We start from the raw sequence: 26,495 nt of genomic DNA, 5'->3' as shown, positions 1-26,495 counted from the left end.
GTAATGACTTACGGACTAACCGTCATAAAGAAAAAAACAGACATACACAACTGTCTCAAAACCCAGTATTTCTTTAAAAACAAGCAAAAGCTATGCAGGAAAGAGTCCTGCCTGGCACTTGAAATGTCCCACCATACACACTGCCATGACTTTCTCTCCTTGGACTGTGTGGCATTCGTAGATCCAAAGTCTTCTAAGGAACTGAAGACATTTAAATGTAAACGGTTTCATAAAACAAATCACCTTATCAGCTTGTAAACATTAAATATTTGGCCAGAAATATATTTTCTCTGTTCTTAGCATAATATAAACAGAACTCCTTTTCTTTTTGGATTATTTACATAATTTGTTAAATAAGAATTTAACAGTATTCTTTCCATAAGTGGATTTTTAAATAACACTTGATTAAGTATGTTGCTAAAAATGTCATTTCAGCCTCTCGAGTGGGATTCAGCCTATACACACTTAAGAGTAAGAATTACTCTTAAGTAATTCAAGTGACTTACACTGCAGATACAACGAGCATGCTAAATCTTTTCCTGCACACTTAACTGTGAATGCTGTTACTTTTAATGGAATGAACATCCCCAAAGTACTGTCTTAAATAAATGTATGAAGCCAAAGAAGTGGTAAAACTGTACACCATAGAAATCGCTTTTTGATGGGTTGAGTTTATAAATAAGATTACGCCCTGGACCTGAATGACCGGGTTAAGTGGTGCTTCTCACAAAGCATCACTTGATGCCTTGATGCTGTGTGGAAGGCCACGGTTTTGTTACAGCTACACCATGCATAGCAATTTCTGGGCCATGAATGGGGTGATGTATTTGTTCTGGGGAAAGTATAAGCAGACGGCCTACTGTAGCCACAGGCCAGCTCTGAACCCCGGTGGACTCAGGATGGAACTGATGCCACAGCTAGTCACACTGGACTTCTTCAACCAACGCCGTTCTCAATTCTGCGATGATATCCATGTTTGTAAGTAATCAAAAGCAAGATTGCCATGTCATAAATACAATGGCTGGATATAATTTAAAAACTTAATTGTAAAAAAAAGTAATTATGTCAAAGATACACTATGTGAAAAAGAAGCATTTAAAAGTGAATACAGATGAAGGTGATTGGCTAAATTTCATTTTCCCGAAACTTGGGTTTTCTTTTCGGGGAAAGGATGTCAAAATGTTTTTAAAGCTTTTGAGAAGGTATCCGTGTTAAACTGTCAAACATGATACTCCCTTGACAACTCTTAGGGCTGATGCAGGTTATTAAAACTCTGAAAACATACCTCAACCACATAGCCGAGGTCCCGCACATAGTCACGCTCTGTCTCCACCAGTTCTTGCAAAACATAGCTGGAAAGAGAGAAAAACGAGTGTTTACAATCCAAACTCTTCTCATTTCCTGAACGAGTTCTTCAGCACTTTGCTTTTGTCAGGTGAGACTCCCACTGGGACTGTCCTGTAATCTATCAACTTGCACAACTGGGTCTCCAATTCTTGAATGTCCCAAATCACTTAAAGGTTCATGTACGTAACCCCCAAGAGCTGGGGACTCTGATCACATATACGGACAATCAAGAGAGACTTAGACATAATTTTTCCAAATAAAGGCATGACATTAAAGGAAGGAAGTTTGTTTTGTTCTGTTTTTAAATGATTACATCATTTTAAGCTGCACTGGACCTACAAGAAAAAACTTTAACTCAGATATTTAACGCTTTGGGTTTGATCACTGAGCCAAAAGTGTGAGCCTGAAGGTTCATAACTGTTTGCAAGGCCTTTCTGATAAGACAATTAGTTGATCAAAAGAGCATACCACCTCAGCTGGCCTGGAAAAGGCTGTTGGTCTGCTCATCATTCATTCAGCCCCCACAGGCTGGGCCTCTCCCGAGAGCGGCCATCATTCTCGGATCCAGAGTGCTCCGGAAAACCGAGTCTCTGCCCTCACACAAGAATTTCCTCTTCTCTGAAGGCAAGGTTAAAACCTTTTGTAGTATTTCTCAGGATTCTCCTTTTCACCATAAGCAGCTTTACTGGAACTGAGAAACACTATCACTAAGGTTATGTTAAAAAAATATTCAAGGTTCAGGACTCGATCTGATTTTATTCTTCTTTCCTTCACAAGTGGTATGTAATATAAAGCACAGAAGTTTCTCACTAGAAGCGACAGAAAAAATTCTTGTATCATTCTTATTTATAAACAAAGTATAACATACAAATACCAAAAACTGCAGCTACGGGGGGGGAGGCGCCTGGCTGGCTCAGTCAGTAGAGCAGGCCCTCCTGATCTTGGAGTTGTGAGTTCGAGCCCCATGTTTGGTGTAGAGCTTACTCAAACAAATAATACAACATAAACATAATATAACATAAATAAAATAAGTGATTTCCAAGCTCTTAAAAAGGAAAACCCTGCAGCTATGACTTCCTGCACCCTTATGAGGCTCTGAGAGATTCTCAAAGACCTATACAACTACTCCAGGAGCGACCCTGGAGCTCCCCGTCGCATTGATCCAGAGACAGATCGCTGTTACATGTGTGAAGTGACAGAGACAGGAGGAAATCTGACCAACGCGGACATGGAAACGTGTCTTACTGTCGTCTCTTTAGGGAGCTGGATTTTCTTTCTTCCATCTCATCAATGGGTGAGGAGGAGGACAGGAGGGAGTTGTCTGAAGGGTTGAAGGAGGGGCTGCTACTGTCTCCCTGGTCAACAAGGAGCGAGCTGGGACGATCCTCCAGTGCCTGAAAGAAAACCAGACCACCAGTCACGTTTCCTGCCTATGGTCCAGGAGGCTGGAGTTAGAATTAGGAAACCCTGTAAGTCAGAAAAGACAGAAGTGCTAAAATCAGAAGATCTATGTTTGTGATATTACATGGTATTTCATAACAAAACCCCCGACTATTGACACAAATATTGAGCAAGAGAAGCTGGATAAATGAGGTAAGGTAAAAAGGACAGTGAAGTTATATGCATTAATAAATTCTATTCCTTTTCACCAGATAATTAGAAATAGCCCAACTTGTTTCCATCACAGCACTGCCCCCATATCTGGATGTAGCAGGAGTTCCACACGTAGCCATTTCTCCGCAGTTATGAGATTGCAGGACCGTTTCAGAAGTGCGCAGAACCTCCTCCATCAGGCCAGCCTACCCCAGGCACATCACCCGTGTCCCCAGTTGGTGGGCTACGCAGCAGTGTGGGCCATCTCTATTTTAGTTTAGACAGCGTGGGGGCTGTTCTTGATTATCCGTGAAGCCTTGACTCTGCCTTCAGTGCACACACATTGCCCAGCTGAATGGAGCTCTATCTCTGGACACGCACCACATCCTTCCTCTCTTCCATGGGAAGCAGTTGTCATGCTGCCTCGATGAGGTATCCTAAACTCCCTCTCCTCCACTGGAGTTTAGTTTCCATGAGTGACTGTCGTTAATGTTGTAATCTGTGTAGAACCTTGAATGAAGCTTTGCAGGTGTTCAACACATCTAAGATGAATCTCGACTTCCGTCCCTGGACTAATGTGACAATGATGAGTGACTACTTACTTTCTAGTTGGTACATATTAACTATGCTTTTTAACTGAATTCCCAAAGCTCCAACAGGTGTGGGTTATAATATTTTCGAAATTTCTAAAGCACCCAGCTGGATATACAGGATGGTCAAGAAGTATTTATCTAGACGGGAGCTGGGAAAATGTGATTAACTTACCCTCCAACAAAAAGCTCAATCCAAACTGCAGGAACACTTCATATTCTGCATCAAATCAAAACTCCTAATGCTTGTCCCATTTTTTTCCCCCTTAAGAGTAATAGACCAATGCTGACCTCGTCACTGAGCCCCGCCACGAGGACACAAAGTCTGTGCATGTAGTTTTGTTCACCAAACCCACAGAGCTGTGGAAACACACTAACCGCTGCACTTATTTGGGACAAACGGGGAACAGCGTTCAATGAGAACATAGCACTCTATTTTTGAAATAATTAGCTATTGGCCTTTACTGGAAGCAAGCACTTTGCAGGAAGCCTCGGGCTTGCTCTGTGCTCATCGATCACAGAACTCCTCGAGGGGAGGCTGGAGTTTGGAGGTGGAGGGAAGGAGTCTATGCACCGTCTCTGGTCTAGATTTGCGAGGAAATAGCTGATGCTCGTTAGATTCAGTTCTGTTCATTTCAATGGTGATAAAAAAGAAAGAAAATAGAGAAGATGTCTCCTGATGTCCCTTCACACAGTGCAGTGAGCAAGGAGTTCAAGCAGTGGACATGGTTGGTGTTAGTGAAGCCCTGGTGTTCGGCTGGCAGGATGGCTGTCTGGATGGCCAAGGGTGGAGACGGGAGGCGTGGACCCCGCTGGGGAGCCAGTGAGGGCGAAGAAAGGCTTCCAGAGGACAAGCCTTCGGAACCAGAATTCCTGGGACTTCGCAGATTCAGGTGAATTTCTTGTGAAGTCCCCTGGGTTTGGTGGTGTTCTGTGGGCAGGTTTTTGTCAACTTTATTCCTTGGATGAGGACACGTCTGCACAGATAATCCATCTCTTCTAAGGTTAGTTTTGGTAAACTAACTCATTTGGTAAACTGCTCATTTCATCCAGGTTCTCCAATTTATTTTCAAAGACCTCAACAAAAAGTGTTACAATGATTTTAATTTCCTTAATCGGCCCCTCCCTTATAATTCTTGTTTTGTGAATTTGTGCTTCCCCTTCTATTTTCTTGAGGTTACCTTATGTTTATTACTTCTTCAAATAACAAATTTTGGTTTTATTTATTCCATTTTTCTATTTCTCATTATTTCTGTTGTTTTTCTAGTATCTTGAGATAGATGTTTATTCATTTTTTACCCTTTCTTATGTCTCCCTTTATATTTAGATCAACGAAGAGGAGAAACCCCAAAGTCAAATGCAAATGGTCACAGTGGCTGTGGGCTTCCATTGTTCAGGAAAGACGCACCATGTTTCCCACACCGCATGGATCCGGGATGTGGAGGTCAGGGAGAGGAGTGAAATAGTTTCCAGGGTGGTTTTACTTTTCAGATCGACTCCGCAGGATTTAGGGTTAGGAGGTTCAATTCCCCGAATATCACATTGTGTAACAGTTGAACAACTTCTTACCAGGCCAGGAAGTTAGTACGTAGCTTCTGAAGGACAACCAACTCAGCTTGAGAGGTCACCCACAAGAAAACGAATGTGGATGACCAGGGATCTACAGCATATGGTAAACGTGCTGCAGTACGTGACCCTAGTTCACATGCATAGAACAGGTGAAAGGATATTAAAATGATTCAGAGTTTTCACTGACAAAAAGCAGTTCTCCTCTGACATCAGAGGATTAGTGACAGGAAATCAACACAGAGCAATGTTTCCCTTGAGCCAGAAAAAGAGGGCAGAATCTAGATTATATTCCATGGACAGTGAGAATGGGATAAGTCCATCATGAACAGCATAAACACGGTCCTCCAATGGGAAAGGCAAGCACTTGTGACTACCCACATGGATGGAACCTGGCCAGGAGCTGAGGAAACAGTCCTTATGCTGAGTTTACAGCTGAAGGACACAGGCTCAGAGAGCCCAAGTGTAAGTAGCAGTGTTTGAACACGAGTGTATGCTCTTTCCATGATGGCAAGAGCTTTGTTCCTGTTAACTGAAGGAGAAAACTGAGTAGAAAGAATTGAGTTTCAACTGGTAAAGTTTAATGCCTTGGAAATGACAGGAAGGAATGAAGCAGTAAGAGCTGAAAGAAACCACATCCTAGAACTCCTCTCCATTTCAAGACCATGTGAATTAACGACAAATGAATCGCAGCCCACTTCAAATGGAATGCAGTTCTGACACAGAATGACGACAAGAAGGCTGACAAAGGCCACCTCATAACTTTGCTTCGGAAAACTATCAATTATTAGAATGATTTTAATGATCATATAATTGAGGAGTATAAATGACTGTTTTTAAAATGCTTGAAAGCTCACAGGGTACAATTTAAGTACCCTTTGTTTAGACCATCAATCAAGCTGTCCCAAAGAGACTGCCGGGATGCGGTTTACCTCAGTTCAAACTGAAAAGATCCTAAACTCTTAACCAGTAGAGTCAAGTTCTTGGGGTTTTCTACCAAGTACTAGCAACTTTCCTAACTTCCAAGCCCATCATGTCACTTTCAGAACATGACTACCTGGGAAGAAATTCCAGTTATGGCACAGTGAAACAGTCTGAATTTTCCCTGATACAATTCCCACTTGACTGAATCAACCACAGTTTCATAGCAAATGTCAATTCCAGTCTGTTTCATGTGTCCAGGGTCAGTGACAGACAGGCTGACAGTTTTCTTGCTGTCTCTGATGGTTAGAATGATCAGATGATTTAAAAAAATCAGATGACTGATTAGAACCTATGGTAGAAGAAATGGGGATGATATAACATTACCCAGTTAATACCTAATGGAAGGAAGATAAATCTCCTTGAAAAAGTATATTCTTCGATCTGGCAATTCCAATGCTAGAAATTTACCCTACAGATCTAACCACACACACTTAACCAACATGGAGGTTTACCATAGTGTAAAACTGAACACAACTTTACACACACACACGTATATATTATTATTATGAATTTGTTTAAATAAATTATATAGTATAATCAGGTCTCTGCCCCTTACTGGTTGGTTAAGTTTTTAAACTCTGTGGCTTCAGTTCTGTCATCTATAAGATAAAATGACAGTAATGTGTACTTACTGTCATAAAATGACAGTAATGTGTACTTACCTCAGTAATGTGTACTTACTTACTGGGCTCCTACTAAGTTAATACAGGCACAGAATAGTGCCCGCTATAGAAGAATCCCTCAGTAGATTATCACTGCATCCACCCAATGGACTATAGTACAGATATTACAAAGAACGAAGTAAAGCTTAAGTACTGATGTGAGAAACTCCTCAAGATTTATTAAGTCTTAGAATATTAAAAAACAGAATGAATCCTTTTTGAAAAACAGAGCATGGACAAGCACCCTCCCCCTCCCCATAAATGTTTGCACCCTGCAAAGAAAATGTCTCGAGGGAAACATACTGATCACAGTGGTTACCTCTGGAAGACGGACTGCTGGGAGAGGCTGAGGGCTTTTATTTTCGGAGGGGTGACTTAAAAGATGTTAAGTAATACACTGTAAATCCAAATGAAAGATCTCAGAGACAGTGAAAGGAACTATCAACCCATGTGTGCCTGCCATTGACCATGGGCACACCTGTGGACCTGAGTGGAATTGACCACACCTGCTAAAATGCTGTCAGCTCTGTAGTCAATGTAGGTGCAAGAACGGATTCATCCTGGCTCCTGAAAGGTGCCTCTAACCCCTGGGATGTCCTGCCTGACGGGCCTGTCTATTTACCTAGGGGCCTTGGGCCACAACAGACAGTCCCTGTCAACAGTGCCACTCTTGGTGGGGGCTCTGAGCCATGTGGTATCTGGATTTCTGGAGGCGTAGGAGACAAAGCGGAGCCATGCTAGCCGTCAATCTTGTGTATGTGACTGAGCTCAAATAAAAATGCTGAACACCAAGGCTCAGTTAGTGTCCCCTGTTGGGCAGACTCTACATATGTGACATAAAATGATGTCACACATCGTTGTCAGGAGAAGCCTGTGCTTTCCACAACTGGATGCTTGACCCTGGAGCCTTCCTGCACCCTGCTCCACAAACCTCTTCCCTGGCTGATTTTAATCTGTCCTTTCACAGTACAAACCACAACTCGGGCTATCACACCTTTTCTGAGTTCTATGAGTCCTTCACGCAAATTCTTGAACCTGAGGGTGATGCTGGGTCCCCCCAAACATGCAGCTGGTCAGGAGTGAGGGTGGTCCTGGGGACTCCCCCTCGGTAGCCCTTGCAGGCACACTGTGCGGATGGGAGCATGACGTGAACGGGGGCACATCCATCTGCAAGCAACCTCTACGGCAGCTTCCAAACCTCAGACTGTCTGTGGGGAGCCTTACCATCTTGCTTTTCACGAGTTCTTCAATTGCACTCACGAGCTCGGCTGCACTCGGAGTTTCGGAGCTGGTGGGGCGGACTAATAACCGAGAAGAGGCCTACAGAAGAAGTGAAGAGAAAGAGAAGGGGGAGGGGGAGTGCCTCATGTTAGTAGCTGGACGGACAGCAAATTCTCCTGCAAACTCAATCTCTTTTTCAAAGTAATTCCAGACAAAAAGACCACAAGTTTGTCTTTGTTTGCATTTATTTAAAGTCATCCTTTTAAATTTACAATATTCTGACACGAAATACTAAATAAAGCCTGTCTGGGATACATGTGGAAAGCAGACAAAGTCTGTTTTTCATCCTTGGTCATGTAACATCAGAATGCTTTTCAAAGAGGTGACTGGGTGTGGGAGGTTGCTAACTTTAACTTTTGCAACTGCCAGCTAGGAGAGTGGCTAAGCAGGGAAAAATACAGAATCTGATCAATGTAAGAATGAAAGGCTGGGGGGTCTAATGAGTGATCCTTAAATAATCAGGAAACCAAACAGAATAGTAAAAATGGCTCTCCTGTGTTTATGGGGTCAACAGAAAGAAACAAGAAAGAAAAGGAAAGGAACCGGGGGTGCACTGACCAGACAGGGAAGAGGGGGGACAAGCTCACCATTTTCTGTGCCATCCATTTCCCCAATGATTAGTGCAGAGTACAGAAGATCTGTGGCCTCACAAGCTATGAGATGCCATTTACGGCTAGAATCAGGGTGTACAGGGGTTGACAGGTAAGGAATTTGAGGGAGGGGCTGCTGAGTTCAAGTTTCAGTAATTAGCAAACACAGTGTGTTTGCAGATTACTTGTGCCATTGATTAACTGGAAACTAGAAGAGGGGCATAATATGAACCTTGCTTCATATTAAGGACAGCAGAGATGCATGCGACACACGGCTAGCTGTCCTAACGATGCATTTCTCACAGGAGACAGATACGGATTTATACATTCACAACAAGGCTTTTACATGTGTGGATCCAGATATGTGATTTGCAAAACAAATGTTGGTTTGGTCTAATGAAATCTGGAGTATGGGGTGAAGAAAACAAGAAAAAAATTCAAATGGAGAGGTAAGGAAACTGAGCCAAAACAGACACAGAACACAAATCAACGTAATGCTGCAGTGAAAGTTTACAAAAAGAGAAAACAGAACAAAACAAAATATTAGTCACAAGATAATAAACTCTCTGGGACTATCACTATAGATTTTTATAAATGAAGAACTGCTACTGATAATACCCAATGAGGTAACATGATAACCAATAAATGACTTCAACGCACTGAAGTATACAGTGTAATACAGTCCTGAAATGGAGAAAAATACTCTTACTGGGGGAATAAGTCAACCAGGCCCCTCATCTCACTTCAGCTAATCATCCAGATTTACGAAAATTTCAGTTTCCTGCTTTCAAGGAAGGTACAGCTTGGGATGCCACAAAACAGTTTAGGAATTGTCTGAGAAATGACACATTCCCCTTTCCTGGCAAGTCTGCTCTGTGCAGGGGGTGAGGCCCTCTGTCACCTCACCTCAGCTCCCAGAGCGGCTGGCCTGCACCTCACATGGCCCCAAACTCCAGTCTCCAACCCAAGCCACGCCCTGCAGCCAAGCCCCGCGGTGCTCTGACTGTGCACCCAGTGCCACCGTGGGGGAGGAGGAGGGTTCCCAGGAGCTGGGAGGTGGCCACCCACATTAAGACTAAGGTGTGGTTTGCCTCAGCCTCACAGCTGCCTATCATTGGGCCGGGGCAGAGTCCTAAAACACGGGTAATCCAGCAAGTGACCGTGTTAGCACTGAGGAAGGTGTCAGGGAAGGAAAAAGAGGAAGAATGGGCAAAAATGATGAAAACACTGTTTTATTCAGAAAGCTTAGTTACTGCCCCCCCACCAAAACCCAAGGCACCCCTCTAGTGATGACTTCATAGATGGTTTTCAACACCTGGGCCAGAATGCAAGAGAATGTGCAAGCCAGCTACCAGGTTTCTTTTGGACAGTTTAGCGCTCTGCAACGGGGATGTGCAGAATAGTTTTAGATCAGGTAAGAACTAAACAAACAAAAACCCAAGCCTGGTTTGAAGCCTCCACATGCACCCAAAGAGGAGATTAACGGTTTTGAACTGATCCCTACACCTTGACACCTATCCCCACATCCCAGCTGATCTGAAACACTAACATCAGGCATGCTGGACAGAGGGACTAGATAGCAGTACTATCCCATCCGAAAACAACGCTCGTGTGCAAAAACACCCTGAAGGGAGAGCAGGATGGCCTAACGTTCACGTAGGGATGCCATCACCAAGACTGCGCATGACTGCTCGGACTCCTCTCTCAGGGACCCCAGGTGGCGCAGTAAACGGAAAATACAGTTACTTTCAAAGTAACAGTTACTAATGCATCATTAAAAATGCTTTCAAGTACCTGTGTGAGAAACTACACATGTCGGCCCACTGCCTGGTCTAAATCGACTTTGTTCTTCATACTTTTGGGGAGAAAATGGGTAGCACATTTTCCAGGTGCTTGTTCACAGCCCCAGAGCTGCCAGCTGCAGCAATGAGGCTAGGGTGCAGTGACATGTGCCCCTCACCTTGTCGTCCTGCGAATCCGGCTGGAGTAGGCTATGCTGCTGGATGGCCATGGGCGGTGGGAGAGGCACAGCATCGGCCCCCTCCTCCCCTTCTTCTTCTCCGCAGCTCTGCATGCCCGACGATGAAGACTTTGAGAGCGTGCCACTGCTCAGGCCCTCATTCCGGCCTCTCTGAAATCAAACCAACATTTGCTCATTATATTCTAGGCCCAACTGTAAAGGTCAGCTGACAGAAACGAACCCTAAAGGGGTTAACTGGGAAAGTACAGCCAGGACAGGAACGGAGATGCCAAATCAAACGCAAACTCTTTCCACCCCGATAGTAACTGCTCATTCCCTTCCTGCAAGCCAGCTACCATGCCTGCCGACTTGGATAATGGAAGGGCCGCCGCATGTGTCTTCTGATGGGGCCTGCCAACATGACCCATTAGGCTTTGAACACCTCTCATCTTCAACCCCCAAGCCCCTACCCCAGATCAGTTTAAAACTCTGAACCACTAGTAACTTTCATGTCAATTCAGTTCCTTTGGTCTACTTTCATTTTTGGTAACCTGCTAGAATAAAATTCACTGAAATTAAAATGGCATAAGGAATAACACTAAATGCATTGGGAGAATCTGAATTTAGTCTCACCTCAATTTTCCTCTGCTTTCATTTTAGAAAAATTGTCTGTTTTATTTCTACTAAGAGAACACAGATGTAGAAAACAGACAGATGAGAACATAATAAACCATATAATCTAGTGAAAACCCAGGGCAAAATAGGCCCAGGAAAAAAGCAGTAGAAAATGCATGTCTCCAAAAAAAATTAAAGGACACATATCTTATCCACTCTGTTTTTTTCTTTTTGAGGGAGCTCAGCAGGCGGGGCTGGGGGTGATCTCAGTTAAAAACTCTAAGGGTCCCTCACTGACACCGCCAGCCGGACAGAACCAGCCTGGGGATCATGAAGGGATTCTGTTCCTTCAGTATGTTTAAAGCTCCCCACCCCAGACAAAAAGGAAATTAAAAAAATTCCTGGCTGACCGATAGACATTCATCTGGAATGACATGGAAATAATCCAGTGTTTACTGGTTAGCGAACTAAATTCACTGGGTGTTTTCTACTGAGGACAGATGTTAAGTATGACTCTGGGGGAGGAGGGAAGCGCACACACTCCTCCTGGCCTTCCATGTCTGAAATGGGTGCTTCCCTACACAGTGCTGCCCCTGGGGTTTAGGGGCTGCTTAGACCTTCTGCAGCACCCAAGGGCGCCTCCTGGCTTGTCTGTGGTGCGCGGACAGAAGGACCACGGCAGCAGTGTCCCCTTCCTCCTGGAGCAGGCCTGGGGGTGCCCATACCTGGGCGGGGGGAGAGGGGGGAAGAGGGTCACTGTCCTCTTGAGTTCTTTCTCAGAAGCCACCACGGGTCCCGACCATGTTAAGGCGGAGTTGCTACCGGGACAGCTTGTCCCCACCGAATCCAAGTTTGCTAACAAGGGATTTAAGGAGCAGCCAGTCCCAGGGGCCCAGGGAGACACAACCCTTCCTACGACTTCAGGAGCAACCCCGGTGGGTGGCCCTGCCCGGTGAGCGGGCTCAAGCCTGGCAGGGCTCTCACCTCTTCCACGGTCTCGTCCTGCGGGGTGGCCGCGCTGTCGTCCGAGTCCTTCTGCGAGCCGGCGTCGGCGCTCTTGCGGACCTCCCTGCTCTTCTTGTGCTTGTGCGCCAGCTTCTTCACGTGCCCGTCGGCCTTGCCGCTGCTCAGCCGCCGCACCGGGCTCGTCAGCCACTTGCGCAGCGTGTTTCCCGGCCGTTTGGGGCCCGGGGAGCTCTGGGCCCCCATCATGTGGGGCTGGAGAGAAGCCACGGACGCCGGCGGGCTGGCATCGTTACTGGAGACGGACAACGAGTCTGAAGGACAAGAGAGACATGGCAGGTTTGACAGAACCGCCCGCAAGGAAACGCCCCTACCGTCCTGGGGGCGCCATCTTGCCGACCAGCCGTCGCAGTGGAGCGCGGCGCGCAGGCGCGAGGAGCGCACACGTGCGCCTCCTTTGTGTCCGCCCACTTCCCTGCGGGGCGGACGCCACGCTCACACGCACACACCTTTCAAAGTGTCCCAAACCTGAGTCGCTCCCAGTGGCACTCTTCTCAAGATGGACTGTTCCCTCCCCACACCCCAAGTCACCAATGCTGAAGGCCAGTGTCACTGTCACACAGACTAAATATGTCATCACTGAAGACATCACAGGGGTCAGAAGACAGAATTTTAAAATTATTTTCACCCACTTTCTTCATAAACAAAAGCTACAAAAGAGGACTTTAAAGGAAATTAAAAACGAATTGTGACAGATGAATGTATAGTTTGAACACAAGAACAACTCCGTAAGTCAACGTGTGTGTGTGTGCACACGCACCCAAATCAGTATGGATTTGACCTGGTCAGACTTTGGGACAAATGACACCCATCTGGAAAGCTGCGTCACGGCAAAGTCAGTGGCTGTGGAAGGGATAAAGCCTGGCTGGCTTGGGAGAGACCCAGCCTGTGGCCAGACTCTGGAAAAATGCTGGTGGTGGGGGGGGTGTCTTTGCTCTCAGCCTTTAAGTGACTTTGCATGGAGGTAAATATCAGTAGCAATTAACAAAAACAATAATACATTTTTAAAAGAAATATGAGGGGAAGCCTTCCTCAAATAAAATGCTTTACAGAAAATATATCAAAACGAATCTTTTTACTGGATCTCAAAATCTAGTCAACCCTGAAGTGCTGATTCTTTAGGAGAAAGAAAAAAAAAAAAGAGAAAAGCTTAGGAAACTGTGGTGCTCACCAAATCCATGTAGTTATGAGGCTTTATTTTACAAATAGAAAACTGGTGACCTTGGACACTGCCTGGCCCTCTCCTGAGCACTTGACTCTAGGGTGTCACTACAGTGGAATGGAATAAAACACTTTACACTTCAAGAAATGGAATGAGAAGATCATCACTATGCTTGTTATTTTCTTAAATCTCTTGAGGCCTTAAAAATATTAAAATTAGGGGCACCTGGGTGGCTCAGTGGGTTAAAGCCTCTGCCTTCGGCTCGGGTCATGATCCCAGGGTCCTGGGATCGAGCCCCGCATCGGGCTCTCTGCTCAGCGGGGAGCCTGCTTCCTCCTCTCTCTCTGCCTCTCTGCCTACTTGTGATCTTTGTCTGTCAAGTGGATGAATAAAATCTTAAAAAAAAAAAAAAATTAAAATTAATCTTTGAGAAGATCGTATCCTACAGACCCCTGTGTTCCCTTTATCCACGTCTGTAGCACCGGAGACCATCGTGCGCTGTGGTTACAAAGCAGGAGTGCTAATCCCCCCAATCCTGTGATTAGACGCAGGAGAGTCAACAGCAGTTTCCCACTTATGCTCCAGATGCCAGAACGAGAGGGCAGATCCAGGTCTCACTGCTGTCCCATGCCTGCCCTGGGCGAAGCCTTGCGCGGGTAGAGGGTATAATCTTCCATAAACAGATGACACATTTCAAGCAGGATCACTCATTCTTAAAAATCTACATTTTCTCAGAACCAGACTTTGGTTTCAAGACCAGTCAATACAGATGTAGCATTTTGTTAAAGATTAAAAATCTTTTTTTTTCCATCTGTGTGTATATATACACATATGAATGTGTGTACATATACCCATTTGTTTCTTTAACTTTATTTTAAAATGAGAGTCCCTGCCACCCTTCCATGTCACTCCCCTTTTCCTTAGATACTGTCTGGAGAGGAAGGAGAGCATGAAACTATTAAGGTGGCAACACGCACACTGTGAGGACTTCCTAGAAACCTCCTCAGGTGCGGATTTAGGATGAAGGGCAAACAGGGAAACAGTGCCTCAGGAACTCTTGTGGAGGGACAAGAAAGACAAAAAGAAGGAGAAGGTCTGGGTAATCTATGTACCGAATGATAACTAATTGAAGTGTTTTAAGTTCCAGCTCTCAGCAAGAATCTGTGCTAGCCACAGCAGGTGATGTTTCTCAGTCATTTATTGTCCTGGGACCCGAAGCCAAGCCCTTACCTGCCACTGAACACAGAGGAATAAAACCTTCCTTCACCCATGGGATCCACCATGTAGTGCTTTCTAGGACCACATAACTATTAGGCCAGAATATGACACACAATGTAATTGAGTACAAATCCTATGGGAGGTTGAGAAGAAGGGGAACTGAGTGGAAGGATTACAGAAGGTTTCATGAAGAGGGAGCATGGAAGCCGGCCTTCAAACGAGCTAGGCTTGAGTAACTCACGTAGGCAGATCACCAGAACGTCAGTTCCACAAAGGCAGGGGCCTCATCGGCTGTTATGTGAGGTATTCCCCAGGCCTGCCACGGTACCTGGCATACAGTAGGCACCTACTACGTATCAAACAGAAACATCAGAAATCCCAACCTCAAGATGTAGAGGAAGCTGACTCATCACCCAGATTTGAAGGACAATCATGTCTTTGATGTACATTTGTCCCGCTGGATAATGGCACCGAACAAAGGGCTGTGGAGGTGGCACACAGATGGACACATCCTGGGCTAGCCAACCTCTGACGAGCTGCGCCTTGGTGAACCAAGGGGGCAGGAAAGAGATTGAGGCCCACTTACTACAATACGACCGAATCAATGCCGGGTCTTCACGTTCCTAAGCAGAATCCTCATACATGAGGAGTAACAGGGAGCATGAACTGAGCCCACGAAAGAACCTCACCTGCGTTCCGTGGCCAGAAGTGAGAACTGGAGGGAACGTGGCATGGGAGCAGTGAGCACACCACGTGAATCCTAGGAGGAGACACCCACTGGAATTCTGACAGGCCCTGTCCACCAAAGCCACAGGGCCACCAGGAAGTGGACGAGAGCATGGTGGGTGGGAATGTAGGACAGTCCCCTGAAGCATAAGGATCTCTCCTCCGGTCACCAGACCAAGCGGGCCTCAGGAGGCATCAGTAACGCTTTGTGCAACCCGACTGGCCTAAAAAGGATCGCTCCCAGGACATTCTCCCAGGACAACGCTTGGAGAAGAGCTGATGGTTGGTTGTAAGAATGGCTCAGAAAGAACAACGGGAGATAGCATTTTCTAGCTTCTCTCTGTGGGCTCAGCTGCACTGGGTTTGGTTCTTTGCACTGGAAGTAGGTTCAAAACAGAATTCCTCTTCATCTGGCAGGTCAGGGAAGATAAACATGGCCATGGCCTGGATGTTCCCTCCCAGACCCAGGAAAGAGGAAGAGCTGCCCAAGGCCAGAGTTCACCTGTGATGAATGCAGTTCTGAAGGGGAGAGCAGTTCTCTTCCTGAGGTGCTGTTTATCAAACCACTTAATGACACTGTTTCACTTTACTGGAATATTTTAGGCCTTAGAAAAATCTAGCAGCAATTACAAACTAAGAAGAAAACTGTACTGGATTTTAAGTGCATTGTTTTAGTTGTTGTTGTTTTTAAGTAATCTGAGTACCCATGAGCGGCCTGAATTCATGACCCAGAGATCAAGAGTCACACGCTCTACTGACTGGGCCAGTCTGCCTCCCCTACACAATGTCATTGAGTTTTACATTTTACTTTGGAAAACAATGTCATTTCAGAAGTGTGTAAAGGTAGAGGAGAATTTCCTTCATCTGTCTCTAGGATTAGCAGATACTTTGTCTAGGTGCAGATCTGACATGTCAGTCCTAATTCTGGTGATTAGCAATAAAAAAAATGACCAAAACCAAAAGCAAAATAGATGAATTCCTTGTCTGTCCACTTTGTCTTTAATAGTAATTAATGCTCAATTCTTCAACGGTTTGATACTCTTTGAGAAAAACAACAAATTGTTGTTGTTTTATAATACACAAACTTCTTTGCCCAAATCAATGGATGCTAACAGCCCATTTTATGGTCTTCGCTGGATTGCAACATAATGCGTAAATCAGAAATTTAAAAACTTAAAAATTATTTAAACTTAGTATACTCATTAATAGAATGAAATAAAGAGCCTTTTTTTTTTTCTAAGTTAAGTGAAGAAGAGACTTTAACCACTAGACCAACTGCTCTGCTGCAAATCTGAAATTAAACATGTCCTAATGGTACCTAGTGGAACTAAGGTCTCTAATGCTATTGGGCACAAGGTAAGGGTAAGTCACAAAACAAACACAGAGCTTAAAAGTCTCCTTGGGAAGACCTTAAATTACTGGTCTGCACATAGGTGACTTTCCCAGGGGAGTTCCTGGTGTCTGTGATATGTGGTCTTAAGTGTCCTGCCCAGGTATAAATACTGTGTACAGGGCAGGCCTCCTTCCTCTAAAAGTTCACCTTTGTGCTCTGGATTAGAGCAAGAATGGCTCAGGCCAGTAACACGAGTCATCCGCAGGTGGAGGCCCTACGGTCCCAGCTCTGTATAACCATCTCATGCCGGTACTTTCCCAGCTGGGTACTTGTCAAGACAGGAAGCCAACTGTGACCTTAGACTCCAGGCTTCATGTGGGTGGGTGCTGGGTCTGGTGTGTTTACAACTATGTGCCCAGCTGCCAGCAGGATGTCTGGCACATCCTTGGCGATGAGTAAGTAAGTATACGCTGAATAAATGATGAATGGTTGGGAGAGCAAGGCGACTACCGGCATCGGGCTAGCTCCCTGACTAAGTATATTGCCTGATAACTTAAGCTGACCGCAGTGAATGGTCATGTCCTGACTTGGTGGCATATATCCTCCTCAGTTGTAAGGGGAGCTCCAAGTAACATCTAGTCTTGGCCAAGTTCATGAGTCTGTAAATCACTTACTCACAAGACGGTTAGTTCAGAGTGGACTGAGGCTATTCACGTAATGACCTGCCCTGCGTGATGCTTCCTCACAAGGTAGAGAGGCTCCTGTTCTGGTGGGGGCCGGGGGACCGAAAGAGGGTTCGGGAACAAACCGACCTGAGAAATAGGATGGAAACTCATTTGTTACTCAGAGAAACCGTGTCTGTTCCTGTTTCCACCTTCACTGGTGTCTCTTGCCTTCCCCTCAACTCCTAACTTCTTGGAATAGAAAAAGACCCAACGCTCAGTACCGCTGCTTTCTCACCCCATCCCCGGCCTTCAATCCCCCAGAATGGCTCCAGTCACATCGTGTCTGGTTTGGGGATGTTGTTCCTCTTTTTAGGGAAACTCCACCAATTCAAAGGCCAGAGGGAGGATCAATTATGTGTGACAGAAGGAATTCTAGACTCGAAAAAGGGTCTCAGCCCAAGTCTGGCTCTCCCACTCAACAGCCATGATCCCAGGCCAACATTCTGGCATCTGGATTTCCTCATCTCACAGGGCTATCATAGGATTGTATGAAATAATGGGGTGAATGAGCTTTACAAACTGTAAAGTGCTATTTACAAAGGTAGGATGCTAGAGGTGACTTTCTCCAAGACTCCTCAGTACTACACAACCTCCTGCTACACTGTATTTATGGCCCTACGAGCGCCCAGAAAACGGGGACTCAATGTAATCATCTCGGTAATCACAAGCCTCATCTGGTGACCAGGACATCCTCAAAATCATTTTGAGATGAAGGATTTATGAAGGAGCCCAGGTGGGTTACTTCATTTTCTTCCCATTTGTTTTTAAAAACTTGTCCTGTATGGAGAAGAAAACGCAGTGTAAGGAGAGGCTATCAGCCCATCGCAGTCTTTTAAAAAAGGCCCTTGAGTGTGTACACGAGAAAACCATTTGTGGCCTGCCTGAAGCCTAAGAGAGGAAATCAATTCAGGTTTATCCCCTTATTTTGAGGGGGAAACCAAGCCCACATAGATGGCTTCTTTGCTAAGGTCAGAGTTCACACAGAGTGCACACTAGATTTCTTCTTAAAAAAAGGGAAGAAGTTCAAGAAAGGAGGGAAGGCAGGAGTGCTGACCCCCAGCCCCTTGCAGGAAAGAGTTGCACCCTGTGAGCGCACAGAACACCGAGACCGGGGAAGATGAATCGCCTTCTCGTCCCAGGCACTAAATCTGGGACATCTGTGATTAATAAAGCACTTTTTTTAATGTAAGGAAAAAAGGAGAAAGGACCATATCCTGCTCGCTGCAGATTAAGGAGTTTCACATTTCATTTCCGCCGTCTCCCTGCTCGACAATGGCAGGATGTCTCAGGATGTTTATAATCCCACAGTGCTGAGCGTGCCCGGGTACAGAACGAAGAACTTCAGCCCCTGGAGTGGAAAACATTCCAACGACACCCCGGCATCCCCTTGCGGCACTCTTGCTGCCTTTCTTCCTTCTCTGTCCCCACGGCACGTGGCTCCAAGAAGGCAGAGGTGTGCTGTCTGTTCCCCCCGTCTCTGCAGAGTTTAAGCCTGCTTTACCCTCAAACAAGCCCTCTCTGGATGCATATTCATTCAAACCCCACGGGGCCGGGGCCTAGCCCTGTCCTGTCAGTTCCTGGGCTGGGTATCATTCAAGTCCTTCAGTTTTCTGATGGTGGAGTGACCGTGAGTCCTCCCCAGGCTGCTAGGAGGACAGGAACAAACACGGTCTTTGTAAAATCACAGTCTGACACACACAGGAGGCAGGACTCCCACCTGTGCACACAAACAGAACTTGCAGAAGGAGGCAAGCGGGGGTAAGGGAGGCACCCCGGGGCCAGGCACAGGAGGAAGGGACAGCTGGGACAGTGAAGGCCTCACCTCTCCAGGTGGCCGGTGCCACAGCCCCTCACCGCACGCAGCCCATATGCAGACACATGCGCCCCTCACCCCACATAACGTCCTCCAAACATGCGCACATGGGACTGGCGCTGATAGCCGCGTCATGTCTAATGACACATGACCCCCACACAGATGTGTACCCTCGATCCTGGCAGACTCTCCAATAACCAGCTAGTTCACATTTCAAATTCTCTTGCACCGAGTGTCCCAGAACGACTACAGCTCATTTCGAAGGAAGATATTCCCATCTTTCTGTCCACTGTACGTGCTCGAGAATCCCTGTCCAATGGACAAGGCCGTGCGAGGTCTTGATCCAGCCTCTAACCAGGATCAGCCCAGCTTGGAGCTCAGCGCCCTCCCAGGGCAAACTGCTAACTTCTGATTCTAGTGATAAGGACGTGAAGCCATGTTTATTTAGTAGCTATTGCTAGAGACAGATTATGTGCTAAAGAAGATAAGTCAAGGACACTTCGGGGCAGCTGCACCTCATATCTGAAAATAATTCCCTCAGACTGTTTCTGACCAGACTGGGCAGCGTTTAATCAGGTGCACCTGGTCTTCGTCAGGTTCTCAAACCTCTTGTCAAGAATTCAATGCAACAAATCACAGTTTAAATTAGGAAATTCTTGTATCATACCAGGAAGGTCACAATGTATGGAAAATCAGATCTAAAATTTACTTGATCAAGGAACAAAGAAAAAGTTGCTTGCTTATGGCTGCTGACTGGGTAGTTCAAATATTCCAGAGCAAAATTTTCACAATAAATGACGTCATCTCTATACTTATCAAACTGGCTTTTAATTCCCTGCTTTTTGGAATCAAGGTAATAGCTTTTTGGAATGGGGGGATAAAAAGGTCATAATGAACTAGAAATCCTCTTGAAGATCATAAAAAGTAGCTAATCAGTATATTACTTCCCCAGATGCGTTTTGCATCTTCTCTTTGTGTCATACAGCAACTACAATGACCTCCACAGGCAAAGCGTGTTAATTTACGACAATGACACAGGAGACGAGGCTGGGGTGTTATTGGGGGGAACTTCACGTAACGAAGGGGAAACTGACCGGCCCCAGGATACGGTTATACTTCTGGTGGTTCGGCATACTGGAGCAAGTATTTTTGTATTTCCAAACTTAAGTCTATATTCTGTTTGTAAGTATCTGAAAATTTCTCTTGATTGACTTCTTTTTCGTTCTAGTTACCTCACTCTTAACTGTGTTCCACTCATCTCATGTGTGATTCAACAGTAGTAATGACGCCTCAGGGGCTGAGACACACCCCAGGCGAGCCCCCTCAGCCGGTTACCTGCTGCCCCCCACCCACCATGGTCCGGTGTCCTGCGAAACTTCCCGGGCTTCACTCTGGCCTAAAACTGTCACACAAATTCACGTTAACACAGGAAATAATCATTTTAAAAAGTTAGAAGCTGTGCAGAGGTACCGAGCAGCACGAGAGTTTGCAGAATGATGATGAGTAAAAAAAGTGGCAAGAACATTAGAAGCAAATTTGCAAGGGGAGTCCTTAATGCAACAATGTGGGCTCTGTATTTGCTTTCAAAGATGAGGTAAACACAGAAAACACGAAGAGAAAGATTAAATTCCCGAGGTTTTTTTTTTTTTTTTTTTTAATAATCCCTAGATTCACCCAGAGGTCCGGCATAGCACTGTAATGAAGAACACATGGTCTTTGGTGCCTGAGAAAATGTACATCCATGACCAGCACATTCGCCATTTCCTGTGCAGCCCGTCCACGAATTGACACTAGTGTTCACTAGCAGCCCACCTCAGGGGACCCCTGAATGGAAGGACACGATGTAATCACTGCCATCAGTTCACACACTGCCGACCCAACTAGAAATAATTGGACTGGAGGAGAAACAATCTCTCCAACCTTTCTCTTGGTGGAGGTTGAAAGCGATGGATAGTGGGGACAGAAAGCGCAGTGTCCCTGTCCTGGGCTTAGGGAGTCACATCATGAAAAGGGAGTGGCTTCTCACCACCACAGAGCACGCGGAACATGAGAGACACGAGGCTCGTAACCTCTATCTAACCAGACAGACATGCAAATGGAAGTCACACGTGCAAGTTTTGCTCTTTTGACTCTTAGAGAAATCTCAAAATGCTCTTTCTGAAAACACTTAAAAGATTACACAATCACTGGAAAATGTGGCTGTTTCAACAAATGCTGAACTGCAAGCATCATTTTCCCTTGAATTCATTCTTGGGAGGGGAATGCTAACCTGTCAGAACTTCTAGTCAGGAAAAGCATCTCATCTTAAAGATCTTTCTCCACGTGAATTTCAACAGTTGAATTTCCAATAAGGAAACCTGAAGAAATTCAGTAAAAATGAAAGCAGATGGCATAATCCTTTGCTTGGCTAATCAGATGAACAGGATATCACATACTGCCAAAGGGGAAATGTGAAAACACCTCAGAAATGCAATCGTAGGAGAGTCATTTTTGATAGTGGAGAACACAAAGGCTGGATTAGTCTGGATCAGTGTTAGGAATTTAATACAAATCTAGTGAATGGCGTTATCCGTGCCCTGAACAAAAAAGGCCCTGGCTCACTGGCTGGATGAGGAATTCTCTAGGGACAAGTAGATCTGTGGCTGGTGACAGTTCATCCCCAGGCTGCTGGCTTCTAGGAAGAGGTGAGCTAGGCCGCTGTCCTAGCTCGAGACCAGGACACCGGCAGGGGGCAGCATAGTGATGGTCAAGGTGGAATGCTATGGTGTGCCTTGCTGGTCCGACTACCCCCCCGCCCCGCTTCCAGGGTGGTGGCGTAGAACCGGGCACGTGTGGACCGACGGCTCATCTGATGCAGACATCCACACATGGAAAACCAGGCTATTACAAAACCCAACTACGGTGTCAGAGAGTTCTTTTCTTTGTTTTCAAGCCCACTTTTATGTTGCGGTGTATTTCTTCGTGGGAACCTCCTCTGCCTGGGACAAACACTGGCTTTGTTGGAGGAAAGCTTCTAGCCCACATTCCTGTTTTCTCCGGATAACAGGGACATTTTCTTTGCCTCTTATGCGAGTTAGCCCTTGAAATATATGTTTCTGAGAGATGAACAGCAGGCTTTCCTGCAACCAAAAGCCCAAGGTGTCACAAAGGGAAAAGAAATCCCTAAGGATCTATCTGGCCAGTGATGACAGAAAGGGGATTTGGGCTCATTCCTGACTTTTACACAAGGACAAAAGCAGATGTTTAAAGATATCCTCGCTGGGTGGAAGAAAGACAGTTTTTGGAAAAAACTGCATAAAAGCGAGACCGGAAACACACACACAAATCCTGCAAGCTGCAGACATTTATGTCTACCAGAGTTTTCTGACATCCTCTGGCCTGTCCCCACACTCCTGATGTATGAGCTACGTGGCTCTCCAGCACATTAGCTGAGAAATAGAATGAAATGTGGTGTAGCCTCGGCGCTCACTTGGAAAGTTCTCCAGCCACTGAGTGGCCCCACTGCCCACACTGGCCCCCACCATGCCGCTCCATGTGAAGTCCTGGGCACAGAGGGGCCTCCGACCCCTCCCCAGGTTCTACTGCTCTCTCCACACCAGTGAACAGAAGCTGTAAAGCTCCAGGCCAGGCTGCTCCCGTGGAGGGTCTGCAGGAGAGGGCCCTGCACGTGGTGCATGTACAGCCACCCAGCACCACCAAGGGGTCCATCGGCGACATCCTGGGGCATGCTGCTCTCGGCCCTGGTCTGCTGACAGCTCAGCAGCAGGAATACTTCTGAATGCTCCTCTATCTGTCTGGCTTTTTCAGAAGCTGAGAACCTCTGTGTTCCCCAAAAGTCAAATGGCTGTTCTTTCCACAAGCTTACTTAAGATGAATACCACTTACACAAAGAAAGATTATTACAAACACAAATACCGTGTGTTTACTAGATTACTTAGTATTTAGTATACCGCTGACTTAGGGATAATGAGGTTTTTCTCTGCAATAAAATAATGGGTTCTTGATTCTTAATTTCTTCATTTGGGAAGCTATTCCCAGGGAAATACAGCATTTATTATTGCCCTGAATAGATAATCATCATTTAAGGGAATAGAAAGTTAACTTGGGGCGAAATAAACAATTCTGTGATGCTCACATAACATTCCCTTCGTCTGATTCTGCCTTTCAGAGGTTCAAAGACGGCTAAAAACATGAATGTTTAACCTGTGGGCATAACCGTTCCTGATATTCAACACAAAGTGTTAGCAGTGAAAAGACCTGCCCTTCTTTGAAGGAGGCTTACTTGTTCTGTATTCTTCATGATGAAGGTTAGTGTTTTTGGTTAATGTCTGATTACTTGTTGGAAAAAAAATGAAATAAATCAGCCTACCTTCTTACAGAAGAAACCAAAGATTTTCTTAGGGGGCTATTTGTAGATTTCCTTAAAGTTGAAAATGTCTCTAAATGAAGCGGGAGGTACACAAAGATACTCCCATGCAAAATGGTTTAAAAGAACATTCTGTAGTTAGTGGTTTAAACTACATGACTGATTTGTGTCAGGTGCTAACAGAGTTCTCCTCATTCATACACAAATTTATTATTTTTAATTAAGACTGGATCCAGAATGCCAACATTCAAAAGCCTTTTTCCTACAATCTAGAAAATGAATTGCCTAAGAACATACCCAACCAAAATATGCTATAAACCACGCAGACTTACGTTTTCATAGAGCCACATAATTCATTTCATAACTGTATACTAAATTTTACATAGAATTAAGAAGAAAAAAAAAAACCCAGCCTTGGAATGTTCTACAGTGAGCTTGCCAAGCGGGATCACTCTTCATGTCCTCCACGCAGCAGGTTAGCTGAAGCCCCAGCCTCTAGGGGCATGGAGTATTAGTTTGGAAAGAGTTACAGCCGTGGAGAATGAGGAAATGGATGGCTTCCCCCACAACAAACCACAAAGCAAATATCTAGTACATTATATTTTAGGGTCCCTGGTCATTTGGTTCAAAAAAATAAAGAAAACAAAAAGCCCTAACCAGTTAGGAATCTCTTTCACAATTACATTTTAGTAATATGTCTATCAAAGGCAAAATGCTGCTCTAACTTAAAGCTAAGCACTTGAGAACTGGGATTAAAATGTTAACCACAGTGGAAGAGGCCAAAAGCCCAAGGTGTGTGGATAGCAGTCCCATTGTTCCCACCCACTACCAAGCACACAAAGGGTTTAGGGGCTGCAATCCCAAACTTTAATTTGATTTTAGGACACCCCACCCCACCACCGCCCTACAAGAACTGAATGGCACTGAATTTTAGTTTTTACATGACCAGTCTGTAATTTCTTGAAAACTGCCCACCCTCGTCCTCGGATGTTACGTAGCAAAACAATGACAAAAGTCAAAAAACACAAAGAAAAGAGGGTCAGGGCGACTATACTTGGAGCTGTTCACAGATCCAGCACTGGAGTTGAAACCTCCTCAGGAGAAGCCCCGGAGCCCAGGACGGGCCGCTTTCTAAGGATGCCCACGCCTCCCCCGGCCTGCTCTTCGGAAGGGGCAACCACAGGGAGAGAGAAGGAGGGAAGGAAGAGGGGAGGCCTGGAGTTATTCCAGGAGGGAACAAAAGCCAGCTTGGAGACAAAGGGAATGAAAAGAACGCCTCTGCTATGAACGCCAATTAATGGCACAAATCCTGTCCTTGGTGTTAATTAGCCCCCCGTGTGACAGAATGGCACAGCCACAGACCGGGAGGGGAGCAAGGGTAGGAAGTGAGCAGTCGGCCTCTGCGTGGGGCGCAGAGGCCAGCGGGGGCGGGCGCCGTGTGCTGGCTTTCTCCTAGCTGCAAAGAGACAAAGGGAGAATGTTCAGTGTTTAGCTCCACGTCCCAACAGGCACATTCCCTCCTTGTTATTAAAGACTCCCTCACTCTGGTGTGCTTCTGGGCCACAGGGCCACTGTGGACCAGACCCCTGCGACTTCAAGAGATGGAGGAGGGAGGGGGTAGTCTTCGGGTTCCGGCCTCTGTCCCTGGACAGAACAACTCTGGTCCTATCATGCTGCCAGGTGTAAGTCTGTTTTCGGGACGGTGTGACTTGTTCTTTATTTTAACAAGAAGTAACAAGAGAAACCTTACTCAGTGATGCGTTTGAGAAAACGGACAATGGACAGGACTGAGGAGGTTTCTTAGAGTTGAGTTTTCGAAGTAGGAGTAAAATATGCAACATTTCACATAGAAAAAGAGTAGAATAAAATGAAACTGTGTCCAAACGTTATCTGCCAATGTTTTCTTTCCCTCTGCTGCCCCTTCTGTAAATTTTTTTTTCCCCCTATTCACATAGAGTTTCAGAGAAACTGTATGTTTTGGGCTCGTATTTGTATGGTTGGATGTGAGGGCTGTCAGAACTGACTGGGAGCATCTGGGCTGTGGCTCCTCTCCCGGTGCCCCCAGCCCATCCTCCAAGGCGGGAAGAGGAAATGGGGGAAGTCTCCATGGACTAATTTCCAGGCTCATTACCCCCACACTCCCAGACAGCCTACCCTGGGTTTATGGACTTGCTTGCTGACCACGAGGCCAGCTATGAGCACCTGGAGGAAATTCTTCCGAATAAAAACCCATAAATTTGTGTTCATCCTGAAGTCGGGTTGAAGAAATATGCTTAGAAAGAGCACATGCCAAAGACCCGTCACAGCTAAGAGCAGGGCCCTGCTCCTTGTCTAGAGAAGAGAAAGAATTACAGAGCCAGGAAAGGTCATTTTGATTGAAGGCTTCTAACCTGGGGCTTTGACGGAATTTCTCAGTCTATTTTTCTTATCAATTGCAAAATGTTAATACTTCAAAATTTCATGTTCACTCTCAGTAAGGCAAATAATTTTATGTTTCTTTGCATTCTGGCTGGAAATACATATAAATCCGGTGTGTTCACACTGTTTTGATTTTTGTTCCCGAAAACTAACACCAGAAGCTCCGAGAGACAATTAAATACGTGTTTGATCAGTGAAAAGTGAGAAACCAAAGTTATTTTTAAAATTGCAGGTATTTTAATCTCACGAAAAAAATGAACCTTTAATGTAGTTTTTAGAGAACACAACCATAGCAGCAGCAAGCAGATGTGTGTGTGTGTGTGTGTGTGCACGCACGCGCGCGTGTATGCATGTGTAAGGTGAGGAAAGCACAGTTGAGTGTGATGCACAAGGATTTAGCTGAGGTCACACCAGCAGGGGTCGGCGAGGACAGGAACACTGGTGGCCGGACTTCTACAGTAACACTATTCCCATTGTATTGTCGTGCATATCCTGTCTTAAACTCTGACTCACTTAAAAATAC

At 45.6% G+C, this 26,495-nt stretch overlaps 1 protein-coding gene across 3 annotated transcripts in view; it reads right to left on the bottom strand.

Moving 5' to 3' along the window:
• LOC111153393 (trio Rho guanine nucleotide exchange factor) overlaps positions 1 to 26,495 on the bottom strand; it is a 355,850-nt gene that overhangs the window by 29,320 nt on the left and 300,035 nt on the right. For all 3 annotated transcript variants that reach the window (XM_022512390.1, XM_022512391.1, XM_022512392.1), the window contains 5 exons: positions 12,173 to 12,465; positions 10,574 to 10,744; positions 7,967 to 8,062; positions 2,593 to 2,741; positions 1,286 to 1,352 (listed from right to left, as the gene is read on the bottom strand). In XM_022512390.1, coding sequence (XP_022368098.1) covers positions 1,286 to 1,352; positions 2,593 to 2,741; positions 7,967 to 8,062; positions 10,574 to 10,744; positions 12,173 to 12,465 — 776 coding nt within the window. The remainder of the gene's footprint in view (positions 1 to 1,285; positions 1,353 to 2,592; positions 2,742 to 7,966; positions 8,063 to 10,573; positions 10,745 to 12,172; positions 12,466 to 26,495) is intronic.

This window comes from Enhydra lutris, unplaced genomic scaffold (assembly GCF_002288905.1).
Source record: "Enhydra lutris kenyoni isolate GAN:26980312 unplaced genomic scaffold, ASM228890v2 scaffoldscaffold32, whole genome shotgun sequence".
Classification (NCBI taxonomy): domain Eukaryota; kingdom Metazoa; phylum Chordata; class Mammalia; order Carnivora; family Mustelidae; genus Enhydra; species Enhydra lutris.
This window is presented reverse-complemented; position numbering and strand designations above follow the sequence as displayed.